Below are 17,754 nucleotides of genomic sequence, written 5' to 3' on the forward strand. Positions count from 1 at the left end.
TAAATGACATAAAAGCAAGTTTATATTTTCCTATAAACTTTTACTGACATGGCTCTATAAGAGGCCATATGTTTTCAGATAGTATAGTGATTTTTATAACCTAACAGTTTTTTTTTCCTTCATCTTTCCTGTATCTGTTCTCTTTTAATTCCTTAGAGAGGGGTTTGAAGGCCAAGCAGAGCAGGAAGCTGAGTCATAGCTATTAATTAAAGGTTTTTGTCTTTGAACCAGAGATTCAGTTATGATATCTGATAGGGGATTCTTTAATCAAAAAATTAGAAATATAAACAAGCAAATCTAAAGACTTTTCACTTTATCCTTAGCCTTAATCCATATGGATTAGCAATTCAGGGTCTTTTCCAAGGGCACACAACTTTTTAAAGACCTTTGTATGAAGTATCTTCGAAGGTGGTCTGCCTTTGCAGCAGTGATCTTTAAGGTAGCAGGGCTGAGGAAAAGCAGAGCTTTAATCAGCCCACAAGACATGTGGGTCTTTGTGTGGCAATCCACTTCCTAAGATGCCCCTTTGCTGTTTCTAAAAGCACCAGAAAGAACAAAGCGCTGGAGCCAGACTTGTGGCTACTGCCAGTCTTCCTGGTCACGCTGTCTGTCCCCTTCTCACAGACAATCAGTCCATTTCTGTAGAACTGCCTTGCTATTGCTTGTCAGTTGAAAGTGTGGATTCCTTCACCTAATTCTAAGTGTAATCAGGTGAAATTTTGTAAAATACGTAAAAAAAAAAATTTCAAAATCAATTGAGTAAATCTAAGTTTAATTTGGGGGCTAAGTGCTATTTTCTCTTATGATTTTCTCTTATGATTTGTTCTCTTATGTTTAATTAAGTTTGAAGTATAATAACATAGCTGAACTGGTATAAAAATAAGTCCGTAGTGTGCTTACACAAACCATATTTTAAAAATACACATACGCATGTGTGCGTTCTCAGTCGTATCTGGCTTTGTGACCCCATGGACTGTAGCCCGCCAGGCTCCTCTGTCCATGGATTTTTCCAGGCAAGAATACTGGAGTAGGTTGTCATTTCCTTCTCCAGGGGATCTTCCTGACCCAGGAATCGAACCTGCACCTCCTGCATTGGCAGGTGGATTTTTCACTACTGGGAAGTGGATCTGTATATATACATACACACACACATATATATATGTGCTGTTGAAATGAATAAATTTTAACTCCTAGGAGAAATCTTGCGGATGACTCACGTTGCCCGGGGCTTGGATTCTGATGGTGCTCTACTGGTAGATATCATTGTGAGTGGCCACGTCCTGCAGCTACAGTCACCTGCCGAAGTCACTGTGAAGGTAAAACGTTAGGGTAACTTGCCTTCACTGTTTATTGGAGCAGTGGTAAGAGTAAGAGGCAAAGAACATTAAAGAAGCACAGAAAACTTGTATAGTTTCCCTTGTTCACTTTGCAGAGTAAATCTCTAAACCACTAAGGGTAGAAATGGCTATGTGGTCTTTGTCTAAAAATCTTTAAGGAGGAGCCTTTATAAGCTTTTAGTAGTTTCACGACCATGCTTATCAGGACTAAGATCAGAGCTATGTTGATTTAAGCCATTTAACTTTCTACAGACAAAGAGAATAGTAAGTCTTACATAAAAGATTTTATAGACCATCCACAAAAGTATTCCAGAAATTGAAGAATGATAGCAATCGCCTTTTCACATTTTTACTTTACTCTTGACTGACAACTCTGAGTCCCTTATTAAACTCTCATTTATGACACTAAAATTATGAAACTAAGGTAGTTACAATGGTAGGTAGTTTAAGTTTGAACACTGCTATACAATTATAATTTTTATTTAGAACTGTATATTTTTAGACCCTAAGCCATTTTTATTTTTATCTCATTCTACATATCATAGTACCCTCAAGAAAAAAAAAAAAAATAGCCATGCTGATCCTCAAATCCATATTGTCCTTCTTAGGATTACACTGAGGACTACGTTCAAACAGGTGCTGGGCAGCTGTATGCCTACTCAACCCGGCTGTTCACCATTGATGGCATCAGCGTCCCTTACACATGGAACCACACTGTCTTCTATGATGAGGCACAGGGAAGAATGCCTTTTTTGGTAGAAACACTTCATGCATCCTCTGTGGAATCTGACTACAACCAGCTAGAAGAGACACTGGGTTTTAAAATCCATGCTGCAATTTCCAAAGGTAATTCGGTTAAGGGAAAGTCCAGCTCTTCATGCTATGTAGTCCTTTCTAAATGGGTAAAAGAATTGCATTGGTGCCACTCAAAATAAGGATGTCAAGGTACAGACTGAACGTAATGTGTTTTTCATGTGTGTTGTCTATGTTTTATAAGTAAAGTCCTATGGTAAGTCCAATCCAATTAGCATTCTAGTACATTTGGTTTGCTAAGCTGCATCTTCATATATTAATAGCATATTGGAGTTGTTACTGTTCTAGCCTATATACACAGAGCAATTTAAAAAGATATTCTCTTGTCAATGATTTTTCTTTGGGTAATAAAGTCCATTTGTTCTTGTTTTGAATCTTACAAGATTTTTTTTTAAATTCATGAAGCAGGATGTAAAGGTGTATTTTAACCTAATCCAGAAAACAAAAAGTTTCTCTTTAAAAAAAAAAACGGGGGAGTAATCACCAGAATTCCAGCTGGCATTTGCTGTTCTTGGAAAGTACAGCTTTTGAACTGCCGCCTCTTGATCTTAGTAGTCCCCCTATGCTGGTGGGTTCTGACGTATCTACATTCTGAGATATCCTTTTCCATTTTTGTTTTATTTAAATATTCATTTTTTAGGAGTATAATTGCTTTACCTTGTTGCGTTGATTTCTGCTGTACAACAGTGTGAATCGGCTGCAGGGGTACATATGTCCCCTCCCTCTGGAGCCTCCCAGCCCCTCCTGCCCCTCTGGTTGCAGAGAGCACTGGGCTGAGCTCCTGCGCTCTGCGGCAGCTTCCCGTTAGCTGTCTCTTCTACGTTTGGTAATGGGTATGTTTCAGTGCTGCTCTCTCCGTTTGTCCCACCGTCACCTTCCCCCGTTGTGTTCACAAGTCTATTTTCTACATCTGCCTCTCCATTCCTGCCCTGCATATAGGTTCATAAGTACCGTTTTCCAGTGGTAAGAGGCACCATGACAATTAGCATTCCATATCCCATGGGGTTTTGACACTTGGAGATACTTGCATGAGGTTGTTATAGACACTAACTGGATGATTTTAATATTGACCTTTAGGCTCCCATGAGTATATTTTAAATGATTCGGAGTAGTCTGGCGAGTGTGTGTTTGCTTTGTGCTGGCTTTCCTAAAATAAATGATCATGTTTAGCACATACACTAAAAATTCATTTTCACTGTTTACCCTTGTTCTCATCAGTTGTGCACATAACTGTTTTCTTCTTCAGCATCAGAACTGCTTCATCAAATTTGAGGTCATAGGAATGTAAGAATATATTCACATTTTTTAAACTAATCTCAGATTCATGAAGCCTCATAGCCCCACACCTTCTCCACCCACGTCCGTCACCACCACCTTATTTTACTATTGTTATGCATGTTACTTTAACTTGGACAAGAGAAAAGAGCCACTGAAACAAAGTTATATTTTCTTTTCCCCAGTAATACCTACTTTTCAAATTTAATCTCCACTTCTACATTTTCCAGTACTCCATACAATTTTTTTAAAAAACTTTAGCACAATATTTTGGTTAAAATGTATTTATATTATCTGGGACTAGGGGAATTAAGATGATTTTTGAGAAGTCATGTACTTTCTACCCAATTGTGTTAAGTCCTCTAAACTTGAAACTGCTTGATGGTCTTTATGGTTTCTATCTATTGAGGGATTTGAGTCCCACAGTAGAAGGAAACACTGAGACATTTAAAACCTCTTACTATTCTTGGATACTATGATTCTGTGAATCACAGCTGGTGTAGTTTGCCCGTTGGTTGTTACTGTTGCTGCTCGTTTAAGAATTGTGCACCTGCAGCTTCTTTTTAAATGACCACCAGGGGGCAAGCCTGCATTCTGAGTTGCTTAACCAGCACACTCTTTCTCTTGGTTGGGTCTAAACTAGAACTATGGTTACAATGCTGTTAGACTTGTACAGAGCTTGATGATAGTTCAGATTTTTAGACACAAAGATTTTGGTTTACCTAGTCTAAGGTAGGACCTTGGAGTCTGTATATTTAACACAGCCTCTGAATGATTCTGTTGTATCTAGTCTTTACTATATGATCCAAACCTAGGTTGCCCACATCATAGTGACTCAAAGGAAACCTTCATACTGGTTGAAAACAGAAATTTCCCAGGCTTCTTCCTTTGCCATTCTGACTGGGGCAGCACCAAGGGATCTATATTTTTAATAACTTCTCCAATAGATTATAGTATCAGTAAAGTTTGGCAGTTATTAGTCTATAAAGATCCTAACTTAATTTTTTGAAGCATATTCTGATAGTATACTAACATGATAGTATACTGGTAGAAGCGACTGCAAGGAAGAGCATAAAAATCTGGGCAGTAGTTTGTCTCAAGTGAAAGGGTACAGAGAATTTTATACTTATCAACGTTTTTACAATTATATATTACCATAACACACAAACAAACATTTTGTATTACCTTCCTTCTATGTCAAAAAAGAAAATCACGATATAATTCAAAGTCATGTTCTTTAACTACAAGAGAAAGAATAAAAGGAAAATATGTATTTTATGTACTTTGATATGAAAATCTTTGGACATTATAGGTAGAAGTATTTATATGGCTGAACCAATATTTAGAGCCCAAGTATGATGTTTAAAAACAAAAAAAGGAAACTGAGTAATTCTTGGTAGCATTCCGACAAAAACAATGCACAATGAACCATCCATTTACATGACAGTTGCATTCCTAGAAAGTTTATTGTATATTTTAATCACACACACAAAAATGTTGAATAATTGCAAGAAGAGTTCTAGCCATAGATAATTACAAACAGCTTTCTGGATTCCACAAAAATCTTTTGGGGAAAGGGACACATCTTCATCTTGCATCCTTATCCCACACATTGCAATATTTAAAACCTGCCCTGGGGTCCACCCCACTCATGAAATAGGCTTCCTATTAAGCCCTGTCATCATCAGGACAACCAAAGTCTCTCCTAGGAAACTTCCCAGATGCCGCCTTATGGAAGCTATCTCCCTGTTTAGAACCAAAAATCTAAAGCTTCTATCAGATAATAACTTACATTTATGTGACACATTTTTCTACAACTGTGGCCCCAACACAATGCTGTACACAACATACTGGCTACATTAAGGCATTTGTAAATAAGTGAATACAAATGAAGCATGAATTATAACCACCTGAATTGTATTCCTTTTAAACCTTTATGTTGGGGTATAGTTGCTTTACAGTATTGTGTCAGTTTCTGCTGCAGAGTGAAGTGGACCAGCTGTAATGTGTACAGCTGCCTGTCCCACACCTCTAGGTCATCACACGGCTCGGAGCTGAACTCCTCGAACTGTACCGCAGGCTCCCCCTATCTGTTTACACATGGCAGCACACGTATGTCGATGCCAGCTCCCAATTCAGCCCACCTGCCTCTCCCCCTGGCGTGTCCACACATCCGTTCCCTATACCTGTGCCTCTATTCCTGCCCTGCAAATAGGTTCATCTGGACCATCTTTCTAGATTCCATATACATGTATTAATATATTTTTTCTTCACTCTGTGTGACAGACACATCTCTAAAGAAGACATACAGATGACCAAGAGACACGTGAAAAGATGATCATAATTACTTATTAGAGAAATACAGATCAAAACTACAATGAAGTATTACCATTTCACACAAGTCAGAATTGCCATCATCAGAAAATCTATATATAAAAAATGCTGGAGAGGATGTGGAGAAAAGAGAACTCTCTTGCACTGTTCGTGGGAATGTAGATTGATACAGTCATTATGGAGAACAGTGATACAGTCACTATGAAGAACAGTATGAAGGTTCCTTAAAAAACTAAAAATAGAACTACCATATGACTCAGCATTCCACTACTGAGCATTTGCCCTGAGAAAACCATAATTGAAAAAGACATCTGCATCCAGTAATAATCATAGCACTATTTACAATAGCCAGGACATTGGAAGCAACCTAAATGTCCATTCACAGATGAATAGATAAAGAAGATGTAGTGCATATACATAATGGAACATTCAGATTAGTTCAGTTGCTCAGTCTTGTCCGACTCTTTGCAACCCCATGAATAGCAGCACGCCAGGCCTCCCTGTCCAGCACCATCTCCCAGAGTTCACTCTGACTCACGTCAATAGAGTCTGTGATGCCATCCAGCCATCCCATCCTGGGTCGTCCCCTTCTCCTCCTGCCCGCAATCTCTCCCAGCATCAGTCTTTTCCAATGAGTCAACTCTTTGCATGAGGTGGCAAAAGTACTGGAGCTTCAGCTTTAGCATCATTCCTTCCAAAGAAATCCCAGGGTTGATCTCCTTGAGAATGGACTGGTTGGATCTCCTTGCAGTCCAAGGGACCCTCAAGAGTCTTCTCCAACACCACAGTTCAAAAGCATCAATTCTTCGGCGCTCAGCCTTCTTCACAGTCCAACTCTCACATCCATACATGAGCACAGGAAAAACCATAGCCTTGACTAGACGGACCTTAGGTGGCAAAGTAAGGTCTCTGCTTTTGAATATACTATCTAGGTTGGTCATAACTTTTCTTCCAAGGACTAAGTGTCTTTTAATTTCATGGCTGCAGTCACCATCTGCAGTGATTTTAGAGCCCAAAAAAATAAAGTCTGACACTGTTTGCCCATCTATTTCCCATGAAGTGATGGGACCAGATGAATGTTGAGCTTTAAGCCAACTTTTTCCCTCTCCTCTTTCACTTTCATCAAGAGGCTTTTTAGCTCTTCACTTTCTGCCATAAGGGTAATGTCATCTGCATATCTGAGGTTATTGATATTTCTCCCAGCAATCTTGATTCCAGCTTGTGTTTCTTGCAGCCCAGCATTTCTCATGATGTACTCTGCATGTAAGTTAAATAAGCAGGGTGACAATATATAGCCTTGACGTACTCCTTTTCCTATTTGGAACCAGTCTGTTGTTCCATGTCCAGTTCTAACTGTTGCTTCCTGACCTGCATACAGATTTCTCAAGAGGCAGGTCAGGTGGTCTGGTATTCCCATCTCTTTCAGAATTTTCCACAGTTTCTTGTGACCCACATAGTCAAAGGCTTTGGCATAGTCGATAAAGCAGAAATAGATGTTTTTCTGGAACTCTCTTGCTTTTTCCATGATCCAGCGGATGTTGGCAATTTGATCTCTGGTTCCTCTGCCTTTTCTAAAACCAGCTTGAACGTCAGGGAGTTCACGGTTCACGTATTGCTGAAGTCTGGCTTGGAGAATTTTGAGCATTACTTTACTAGCATGTGAGATGAGTGCAATTGTGCGGTAGTTTGAGCATTCTTTGGCATTTCCTTTCTTTGGGATTGGAATGAAAATTGACCTTTTCCAGTCCTGTGGCCACTGCTGAGTTTTCCAAATTTGCTGGCATAATGAATGCAGCACTTTCACAGCATCATCTTTCAGGATTTGAAAAAGCTCAACTGGAATTCCATCACCTTCACTAGCTTTGTTCGTAGTGATGCTATCTAAGGCCCACTGGACTTCACATTCCGGGATGTCTGGCTCTAGATTAGTGATCACATCATCATGATTATCTGGGTCGTGAAGATCTTTTTTGTACAGTTATTCTGTGTATTCTTGCCACCTCTTCTTAATATCTTCTGCTTCTGTTAGGTCCATACCATTTCTGTCCTTTATCGAGCCCATCTTTGCATGAAATGTTCCCTTGGTATCTCTAATTTTCTTGAAGAGATCTCTAGTCTTTCCCATTCTGTTGTTTTCCTCTATTTCTTTGCACTGATCGCTGAAGAAGGCTTTCTTATCTCTTCTTGCTATACTTTGGAACTCTGCATTCAGATGCTTATATCTTTCCATTTCTCCTTTGCTTTTCGCCTCTCTTCTTTTCACAGCTATTTTAAGGCCTCCCCAGACAGCCATTTTGCTTTTTTGCATTTCTTTTCCATGGGGATGGTCTTGATCCCTGTCTCCTGTACAATGTCACGAACCTCCATCCATAGTACATCAGGCACTCTGTCTATCAGATCTAGGCCCTTAAATCTATTTCTCACTTCCACTGTATAATTACTCTGTCATAAAAAGCAATGAGATTGGGTCATCTGAATTGTATTCTTGAGTTCAGTGGCTGAAAGTCACGAGGACTTGCATCTAAATCCTTGTTCCAGATTATCTTTATAATTTTATTACTTTTGACTTTAGGTTAATTACATGACCTCAGTCTCAAATTCTTCATCTGAAAATTGGTTATGACGGGAGTCGGGGAATTCTGAGATTTAAATGTAATATAGCACACGAAGTATGACTGTATGACAGTCAACAATCATTTAGCAAACATTTCTATCCCATCCATCCTGCCCCATTCCCTTGAAGGTGCAGGAAGGCTTGAATACTCTCAGGGTCATTTTTACACTTGGAGAGGAAATGGATCATGAACCTCTGCTTTCTCTTCAAGGTTTTAAGCAGGTTGATTGCCTAGAAATAGCAAGTATGGCTTTAGCTTTCTAGTCAAGGAACTATATTCACTGGAGTAGTATTTCTTCCTCCCTCCACAAATATGTATGAGACTTTTGAACAGTGTCATGGTCTCAGCAGGGCTTAAATAACTTTGCAATCAGAGACTCTCCAAAGTAGAATGAATATGAAAAATAAATACTCAGACTCACTCTATGAAGAACACCTAAAGCAATAAAAGTAAACCATCTCATGTATTTGGAATTGAAGGAAAATCTAAGATAATTTCTAAGAGATTGAATATAAACTCAGTGTTTATATGACTTAAATAAAATTCCCCTTAAAGACAAATCTATTATGTCAATGATTGTCTTTTAGGGGGTGTGTGTGTGTTTATATTACTTTGGTAACTTGAAAATGAGTATAAGTTTTTGCATCTCATTAATGTTTATATTTGTAAAATAACTTACATCCATCAAAACAGAGTTACTTCCTAAGAAAAGAGATTCCCTAAGCTACCTATTCTTGTTTATATGTTTTCTTCTAACACTAATCTGACATCTATTCCATAATGATATGCCTGTTTCTTGCTTTGACTACATGGAAAGAATACTTGGTTACACACAAAGAAACTTTGACCCAGATGCTTCACTATGCAAATGGAAATTGACAAAAGGAGGGCTTTTCTTCATTAGAGTTTGTTTTTCACTGGCATAAATTATTTTAAGGGTTTTCAAAATACCACTCCTACTTCTAGAACAGAAAAAGTAAATGGCTGGAAGAATAGGATTTTGCCTGTGGTTATGTCTGGCAGTCACATTGATTTGTATCCTTTTTTGTTATCAAAGAATAATTAATTTTCTTTTGATTCATGTAAACTACTTAGGCAGAAAATCTGCTTCCACTGGCTGCTTGCCAACAATCTCTGCACTATGATTCATTTCGTTCTCGGTTGGGAAACAGGAAAATGTTTCCATTCTGCTTGTTTTCACCTATTGCATTTGCTGCGTCATGTGTTCCACTTTGGGCACATCTTCCCAGGGAGGACAGTTCTGGAAAGAAATAAGGTGCTAAAGTTCTAACAAGTCAGTTAATTTTTCTTTTGTCTCTATGGTAGGAGAACGCAGTAATCAGTGTCCCTCTGGGTTTGCCTTAGACTCGGTCGGACCCTTTTGTGCTGGTAAGTACAACAATAAATGATGCATTTTTGTTTTTCATAATCTGTTCATGCTATCCCTTAATGGACATTTACTGTCATTTTGCTAGATATTTATTAATCACAATATCCTCTAACTGTCTCATTTTATAGGTGAGGAAATTGAGATGTGAAGAAGTTGAGTGCCTAAGTTCACTCAGCTATCAGATGGCAGAGCTAGATTTGAATTTCAGATAGATACAAAGCCCGTGCTGTGTCAGTTAGTTCCACAATCAAGTGTGTTAGGGATCATGATCAAGTGCAGGGGTAGACTGAACATAGGAACCAAACACTGGACTATGTTTGGCCACCTGATTGCACGAATGTGAAACAGCAGTAATTCAACTCTAAGTCACTTAACCCTAGAATTGCCCAGTTGTAGCACAGGGCTGGAGATGGCAATGGCAGCCCACTCCAGTACTCTTGCCTAGAGAATCCCATGGATGGAGGAGCCTGGTAGGCTGAAGTCCATGGGGTCACTAAGAGTCGGGCATGACTGAGCGACTTCACTTTCAACTTTTCACTTTCATGCATTGGAGAAGGAAATGGCAACCCACTCCAGTGTTCTTGCCTGGAGAATCCCAAGGACGGCAGAGCCTGGTGGGTTGCTGTCTATGGAGTCGCACAGAGTCGGACACGACTGAAGTGATTTAGCAGCAGCAGCAGCAGCAGCACAGAGCTGGATTGTGGGTGGAGGACTGATGACTAAACCTGCCTTGTGCTATCCGTGTGCCAGTGCAGGAGAGTCACAGTTAAGTAAATAGCTAAATAAATGGCTAGAGGAGCTCAAACTGGCATACACAGTGCTTTTCTTTTTGCTGGTATGCAGTGATACAGTGATAAAAAGGTCGTCTTTAGAAACTGTACTGCCCAGGTTCAAATCCCAGCTCGGCCGATAATGACCTATGTGGCCTTCAGCAATTTAGTTAACCTCTTTGTTCCTCAGTTTTAGCATGCAAATGAGAATAGGAATAAAAATACTTCTCTCCTAGGAATGTTGAGATGAGTTAACATAGGAATAATAAAAAGCATTTCAATCACAGTAAATGGTCATTATGTCTTAGCTTTCACCATTGTTGTTTTAAAATTAATGCAGCCACTGTCAGAGATAATGTGAGGACCCAAAAGTAATTTCATCTTGTGTTTCTATTCTGTGGCATATGGAGCATTTTCTGTTACATTGGATCCATTCATTGGCCTCTACAGACAGCTCTTTTCACCCACTTTAATAACTCCTTGAAAGTAGGGCTTCTCCATACTAATTGGGTCTTGTTTCTTCTTCCAGATGAAGATGAATGTGCCACAGGGAATCCCTGCTCTCATTTCTGTCACAATGCCATGGGAACCTATTATTGCTCCTGCCCCAAAGGCCTCACCATAGCTGCCGATGGAAGAACCTGTCAAGGTAGTTTACACGGCTAAATCTAATCAACACATTTAAGCAACGGGCATGGCAATCTCTGACCTAGGGAAAGCATGGAAGACCACGGCTCTTCTTTACTACTCTTTCTGCCTCTGCCTTCATTAAGTTGAAAAAGTAAGGCAGAGAGAAGACTGCTCACACACTGCCTTCATATGGGGCACTCTGTGGGCAGGGATGCCTCTAATGATTCACTCAATAACCAAAACACAATGAGAGGCAGCCAGGCCTATTACCATATGCATTTTACAGGGATAACACCAAGGAAAAATAAGGTTATAAAGAATTTAAGTGAACTGCACAATCCTGGTAGGACTTTAGGAACGTGACAAAAAGAAATCACACATTTCTATCAAATTCTAGGTATGCTTCAAAGTTAGAAATTGTATAGGAGCCTAATTTATAAATTAAAAATGAAAAAAAGGATTTCTCCCTCTATGCCCAAGTAGGCCTCCGTCTAAATACAAAAGAGAGAGGGAGTAAGGACATAACAGGGCATAGGAATAACTTCTGTGGGAATGTCCAGTAGGGATTGGGCACTTTGTATACATTATTTCCTTTAATTTTTAAAGCAGTACTGAGAGACAGATATTATCCTCATTTTACAAATGAGAACTCAGATGTTAAAAAGAAGTACCTTTTTTCAGTCATCTAATTTATAAGTGGTCTGATGGATGGCTTGGTCTTTGAAGACACACACTGTCTGCTGTGAGCTTGTCAGCTCTTCAACTCATCTGAAGGGACCTACCCCCAAATTCAACATTCTTGCTGTTGTGAATTTCAAGTGTCACTCACTGCTTTCCTTATTCTTATTTCACAGCAGGTTCTTAAGTGGGGTTTTTTTTTCCCACTCCCCTTAGTTAAATGAATCACTTTGTTGCAGATATTGATGAGTGTGCTTTGGGTGGATACACCTGCCATGCTGGTCAGGACTGTGATAATACCATCGGATCCTATCGCTGTGTAGTCCGCTGTGGAATTGGCTTTCGAAGAACCAGTGATGGGCTGAGTTGTCAAGGTACATAAATGGAAGCCCTTGCTTTATCTTCATTATACTAAGAGTTAAAAACCCTGCCGGTTGGACCATTTAGGTTGAACTCCATTTAATAGATTGAGCTTCGTAGTAAAATATTTAGATGTAATATTCTATGGCTATTTTAAGTATTTGTAACACAGTGATTTTGAATAAAACTTGCCTGTAATACTTGAGAGTGGAGATCATACAGCATGATCTTAATAGAATCTGTTTCATACTTGACATTCAACCAATGTACAAGAAAGCCTTCTTAGAGGTCCCCTCACCTGAGTAAAAGCAGAAACTTCTGAGAAATGACCATGACTATCAATTACCTCTTCAGGGTAGAGTCTAGTCCCAGGAGAGAGACATAGAGTAACCCTACCATAAATCTCTCCTGCAGGGTATTTTATGATCCTGAAAAAGATGCAAAAATCGCTCATCCCTGTACAGACAAACATTATCACACAGTCTCTTATCTCATTGTTTTCTAAAGAACCCTGTCTGTTCTTCTCATAGAAGCCCATTATCCCCTCTTCGTTTCTGCTGTTAAGTCTGGTTTAAAAGCCTTTACTTTCACCATGAAACATGTTACTTTTTTGGTTGGCACCTATGTGCATAGAAATAAACCTTTTCTCTTATTAAAAAAAAACCCTCCATTTCATAAGACTACTATTTATTGCAGGACTTTTGATATAAAACTTATTTTCTAGAGGAATTTTAGATTCACAGCAAATTTGAGTAGAACAGAAAAAGATTTTCCAAATTCTCCCTGCCCCAACTCCTTCACAGCCTCCCCAACTATCATATTCCTTCTAGAATGGTACGTTTTTTTACCAAGGATAAATCTACATTGACACATCATTACAACCGAAAGTCTGTTGTTTACATTAGAAGTTACTCTTGATGTTCTATATTCCAATGTCATGTATCCTCCATTGTAGTATCATGCAGGATCATGCCTCCCTACCCAAAAAATCTATGCTTCACCTCGTCATCCTTCCCTCCCCCAAACTCTGGGAACACTGATATTTTTATTGTCTCTCTAGCTTTACCTTTTCCATAATGTCATATAGTTGGAATTATGTAGCATTTAGCCTTTTCAGATTAGCTTCTTTCACTTAGTAATATACATGTATGTTTCCTCCATGTCTTTTCATTGGTTGATAGCGCCTTTCTTTTTAGTGCTGAAAAATAATCCATTAGATGACTCTACCACAATTTATCTATCCATTCACCTACCAAAGGGCATCTTGGCACTTCCAAGTTTTAGCAATTATAAATAAAGCTGCTGTCAGGATTTTCCAAACAAAGACACAGTGGATACAAAGCTAAATTCTTATCAATAGTAAAAAAAAATGAATGAATTATGGCATATCTATACCATAAACCACTGTGTTGTCATTATAAAGAATGGAATGAAGCTCTGCTGTTTGGCTTAGAGGAATTTCCATGAGACATCCTTTAGTGAGAACACTTAAGATGTAGGAAAGCATATGTAACTTGTGTAGAAAAGATTGTGACTGGAAAACAAACAGTAACAAAAGTAAAAAGGAAGTGTATTTATATATTTAGGGAGAGCTACGGGTGTACATAAAAGAATATGTTATTACCATTTCTATATTAACTATAGATGTTATTTATATTAGATTGTTAATGTAGGTTGGCTTTGGAGAACAAGAAGGGTAAAAAGGATAAGAGGCCAAGCAAAAGAAGAAAAACTGCACAAAGAAAATCTTCTAAAGGTATATGATCACAGAGCAGGGAGCAGACAAAATGGGGGAGTAGGACGACTTGAACTCACCTCCTGTCATGAAATCACCAAACTTAAAACTAACTGCCGAATGGAAAAGACTGACAGATACCAAAAAAGATATTCTGTACATCCATAGATGAAGAAGCCACAATGAGATGATAGAAGGGGCACATGTGTGATGTAATCAAATTTCATTCCTACCTGGTGGACAACCCACAAAGTGAAAAATATTTGTATCACAGAGGTTCTCCCATGGAGTGAGAGTTCTGAGCTCCACATGGCAGGCTCCCTAGCCTGTGAGTCTAACCCTGGGTGGAGAAGCCCCCAGAGCATTTGACTTTGAAGGCCAGGAGCTCCACAGGACTGGGAGAAACAGAAATTCCACTCCTGGCGGGCACACACAAGGTTTTCCATGCCCTGGAACATAGTAAAGCAGTGACTACAGAAGAGCCTGGGCCATACCTACTTGTGGGTCTTTTGGAGGAGGGGTCAGCTCAGGCTCACTCTGTGGGCGAGGACTCTAGAGGCAGAGGCTCCAGGGAATATTCACTGGCATGAGCTTTCTCAGAGGTCTCAATAGCAAGACCTGGGCCCACCCAACAGACTGTGGGCTCCTGTGCTTGGACACCTCAGGCCAAACAACCAACAGGGTGAAAACGCACACAGACTGCCTAAAGCCTGAGCTCACAGCTATGTTTAGACATACCCCTGACATGGCCCTGCCTACCAGAGAGACAAGACCCAGCTGCACCAGTGGGCAGGCACCAATCCCTCCCACTAGGAAGCCTGTACAAGCCTCTGGACCACCATCATGCAGCAGAGGCAGATTCCAGAAGCAGCATAATTACACACCTGCAGCCTGAGAAAAGGAGGCCACAGACACAGAAAGTTAGACACAATGAGTCAGCAGAGAAGTATGTTCCAATTGAAGGAAGAAGATAAAATCCCAGAAGAACAATGAAGTGAAGTGCAGTAAGGCAATCAGACTGAAAAAAAACTCAGATATGACAGCAAAAATGATCCAAGATCTCAGAGAGACAATGGAGGCACAGACTGAAGAGATACCCGAAATGTGTCACAAAGACCTAGAAAACTAGAAAAAAAAAAGAGTTGAGCAATACAGTAAGTGAAATGAAAACTACACTAGAAGAATAAAAAGATACACTTGACAGAATCAGTACCAGAATAAATGAGGCAGAAGAGCAAGCTAAGTGAACTGGAAGAGAGATTGGTATTGGTGGAAATCACTGCTACAGAACAGAATAAGGAAAAAAGAATGAAAAGAAATGAGAGCAGTTTAAGAGACCTCTCAGACATTAAAGCACCAAAATTCACATTAAAGGGGTCCCAGAAGGAGAAGAGAAAGGTCCTGAGAAAATATTTGAAGAAATAGCCAAAAGCTTCCCTAACTTGGGAAAGTAGATTTTCAAGTCCTAGAAGCACAGAGTCCCATACAGGATAAACCCAAGGAGGAAGACGCCAAGACACATATTTATCAAACTGACAAAAATTAAAGACCAAAAAAGTATATATATTAAAAGCAACAAAGGGAAAGCAGCAAGTAACATACAAGGGAATCCCCATATGGTTATCATCTGACTTTTCAGCAGAAACTGTGCAGCTTGAAAGAACTGGCATGATATATTTAAAGGGATGAAAGGGAAAAACCTATAAACAAGAATACTCTACCCAGCAAGACTCATTCCGATTCAACAGAGAAATCAAAGGTTTTATAGACAAGCAAAAGCTAAGAGAATTTAGCACCACCAAACCAGCTTTACAACAAATGCTGAAGAAACTTCTCTAGGTGGAAAAGAAAAGGCCACAACTGAAAAAAAAGAAAATTACAAATGGGAAAGTTCATCAGTAAAGTCAAACAAACTGTAAAGATAGAAAATCATTTACAAACAAAAAAGGTATCAAACCAGTAATCATGAGGAGAGTACAAATGCAGGATACTGGAAATGCATTTGAAATTAAGAGGCCAGCAACTTAAAACAATCTTGTATGTTATAGACTGCTATATAAAAACCTCACGGTATTAATAGCTGCAAACCAAAAATCTATGATAGATATATACACAAAAAAGAAAGATCAATCCAAGCACAACACCAAAGATAGTTATAAAATCACAATAGAATAGAACAAAAGAGGAAGGTACCTACAAAAGCAAATCCTAAAGAATTAACAAAATGGCAATAAGAACATACATACTAATAAATACTTTCATCTATATTGTCTAAGAGACCCACTTCATATCTAGAGACTATACAGACAAAGTGAGGGAGTTGAAATAAGTATTCCATGCAAATGGCAATTAAAAGAAAGCTGGAGTAGTGACAGTCGTATCAGACAAAATAGACTTTAAAATAAAGACTGTTACAAAAGACAAAGAAGAATACTACATGATCAAAGGATCGATCCAAAAAGATGATAGTTGCAAATATACATGTACCCAACATAGGAGCACCTCAATATATAAGACAAATGCTAACAGCCATAAAAGTACAAGTCAACAGAAACACAAGAATAGTGGGGACTTCAATGCCCCACTTACCTCAATGAATGGATCAGAGAAAAAAGTCAATAAGGAAACATAGGCCTTAAAGGACACATTAGACCTGATGGACTCAAGCCATATTTATAGAGCATGTCATCCAAAGGTAGCAGAATATACATTCTTCTCAAGTGCACATGGAACATTTTCCATGATCAATCACATACTGAGCCACAAAGAAAACTCTGGTATATTAAATTGAAATTTCTTTTGCAACCACAGCACTATGACATTAGACATCAACTATAAAAAAAATTTAAAAAAAAAAAACTGCCCAAAACGCAAACACATGGAGACTAAATGACAAAAAGAAAAAAAAAAGGATCATTGAAGAAATCAAAGAGGAAATAAAAAAAGACTCAGACAAATGAAAACACAACGATCCAAAAATGTTGGGATGCAGCAAAAGCAGTTTAAGAGAGAAGTTTATAGCAATACAATCTTACCTCAGGAAACAAGAAAAATTTCAAATAAACAACCTACCTTACACCTAGAGCAACAAGAGAAAGAACAAAAAACAAACCCAAAGTTAGTAGAAGGGAATAAATCATAAAGATCAGAGCAAAAATAATTGAAATACAGACCAAAAAAAAATAGAAAAGATGAGTTAAACTCAAAGATGGTTCTTTGAAAAAATAAAATTGATAAAGCTTTAGCCAGAGTCATCAAAAAAAGGGAGAGGTCTCAAATCAATAAAATTAGAAATAAAAAGGAGAAATTACAAATGATACCACAGAAATACAGAGGATTGTAAGAGACTACTACAAACAACTATATGCCAATAAAATGGACAACCTAGAAGAAATGAACAAATTCTTAGGAAGGTACAGTCTCCTAAAACTGAATCAGGAATAAATAGAACAGACCATAGCTCAGTTGGTAAAGAATATGAAGGCAATGCAGGAGACTCCATTCAATTCCTAGGTCAGGAAAAACCACTGGAGAAGGGATAGACTACCCACTCCAGTATTCTTGGGCACCCCTTGTGGCTCAGCTGATAAAGAATCTGCCTGCAATGCAGGAGACCTTGGTTCAATCCCTGGTTGGGAAGATCCCCTGGAGAAGGGAAAGGCTACCCACTCCAGAATTCTGACCTGGAGAATTCCAGGGACTACAGAGTCACAAAGAGTCGGACATGACTGAGTGACTTTCACGAAGTACTGAAATTGAAACTCATTCAATGGGGACACCATCACTTTGATACGAAAACTAGACAAAGACACCCCAA

General features: G+C 38.8%; 1 protein-coding gene across 1 annotated transcript in view; it reads left to right on the forward strand.

Annotated features, from left to right (window-relative positions):
* Positions 1 to 17,754, forward strand: part of HMCN1 (hemicentin 1) — a 543,718-nt gene that overhangs the window by 495,172 nt on the left and 30,792 nt on the right. Inside the window, exons 96-100 of the mRNA XM_069546297.1 lie at positions 1,195 to 1,316; positions 1,946 to 2,183; positions 9,701 to 9,763; positions 11,064 to 11,183; positions 12,082 to 12,216. Of these exons, the coding sequence (XP_069402398.1) occupies positions 1,195 to 1,316; positions 1,946 to 2,183; positions 9,701 to 9,763; positions 11,064 to 11,183; positions 12,082 to 12,216 (678 nt within the window). The remainder of the gene's footprint in view (positions 1 to 1,194; positions 1,317 to 1,945; positions 2,184 to 9,700; positions 9,764 to 11,063; positions 11,184 to 12,081; positions 12,217 to 17,754) is intronic.

Source organism: Ovis canadensis, chromosome 12 (assembly GCF_042477335.2).
Source record: "Ovis canadensis isolate MfBH-ARS-UI-01 breed Bighorn chromosome 12, ARS-UI_OviCan_v2, whole genome shotgun sequence".
Classification (NCBI taxonomy): domain Eukaryota; kingdom Metazoa; phylum Chordata; class Mammalia; order Artiodactyla; family Bovidae; genus Ovis; species Ovis canadensis.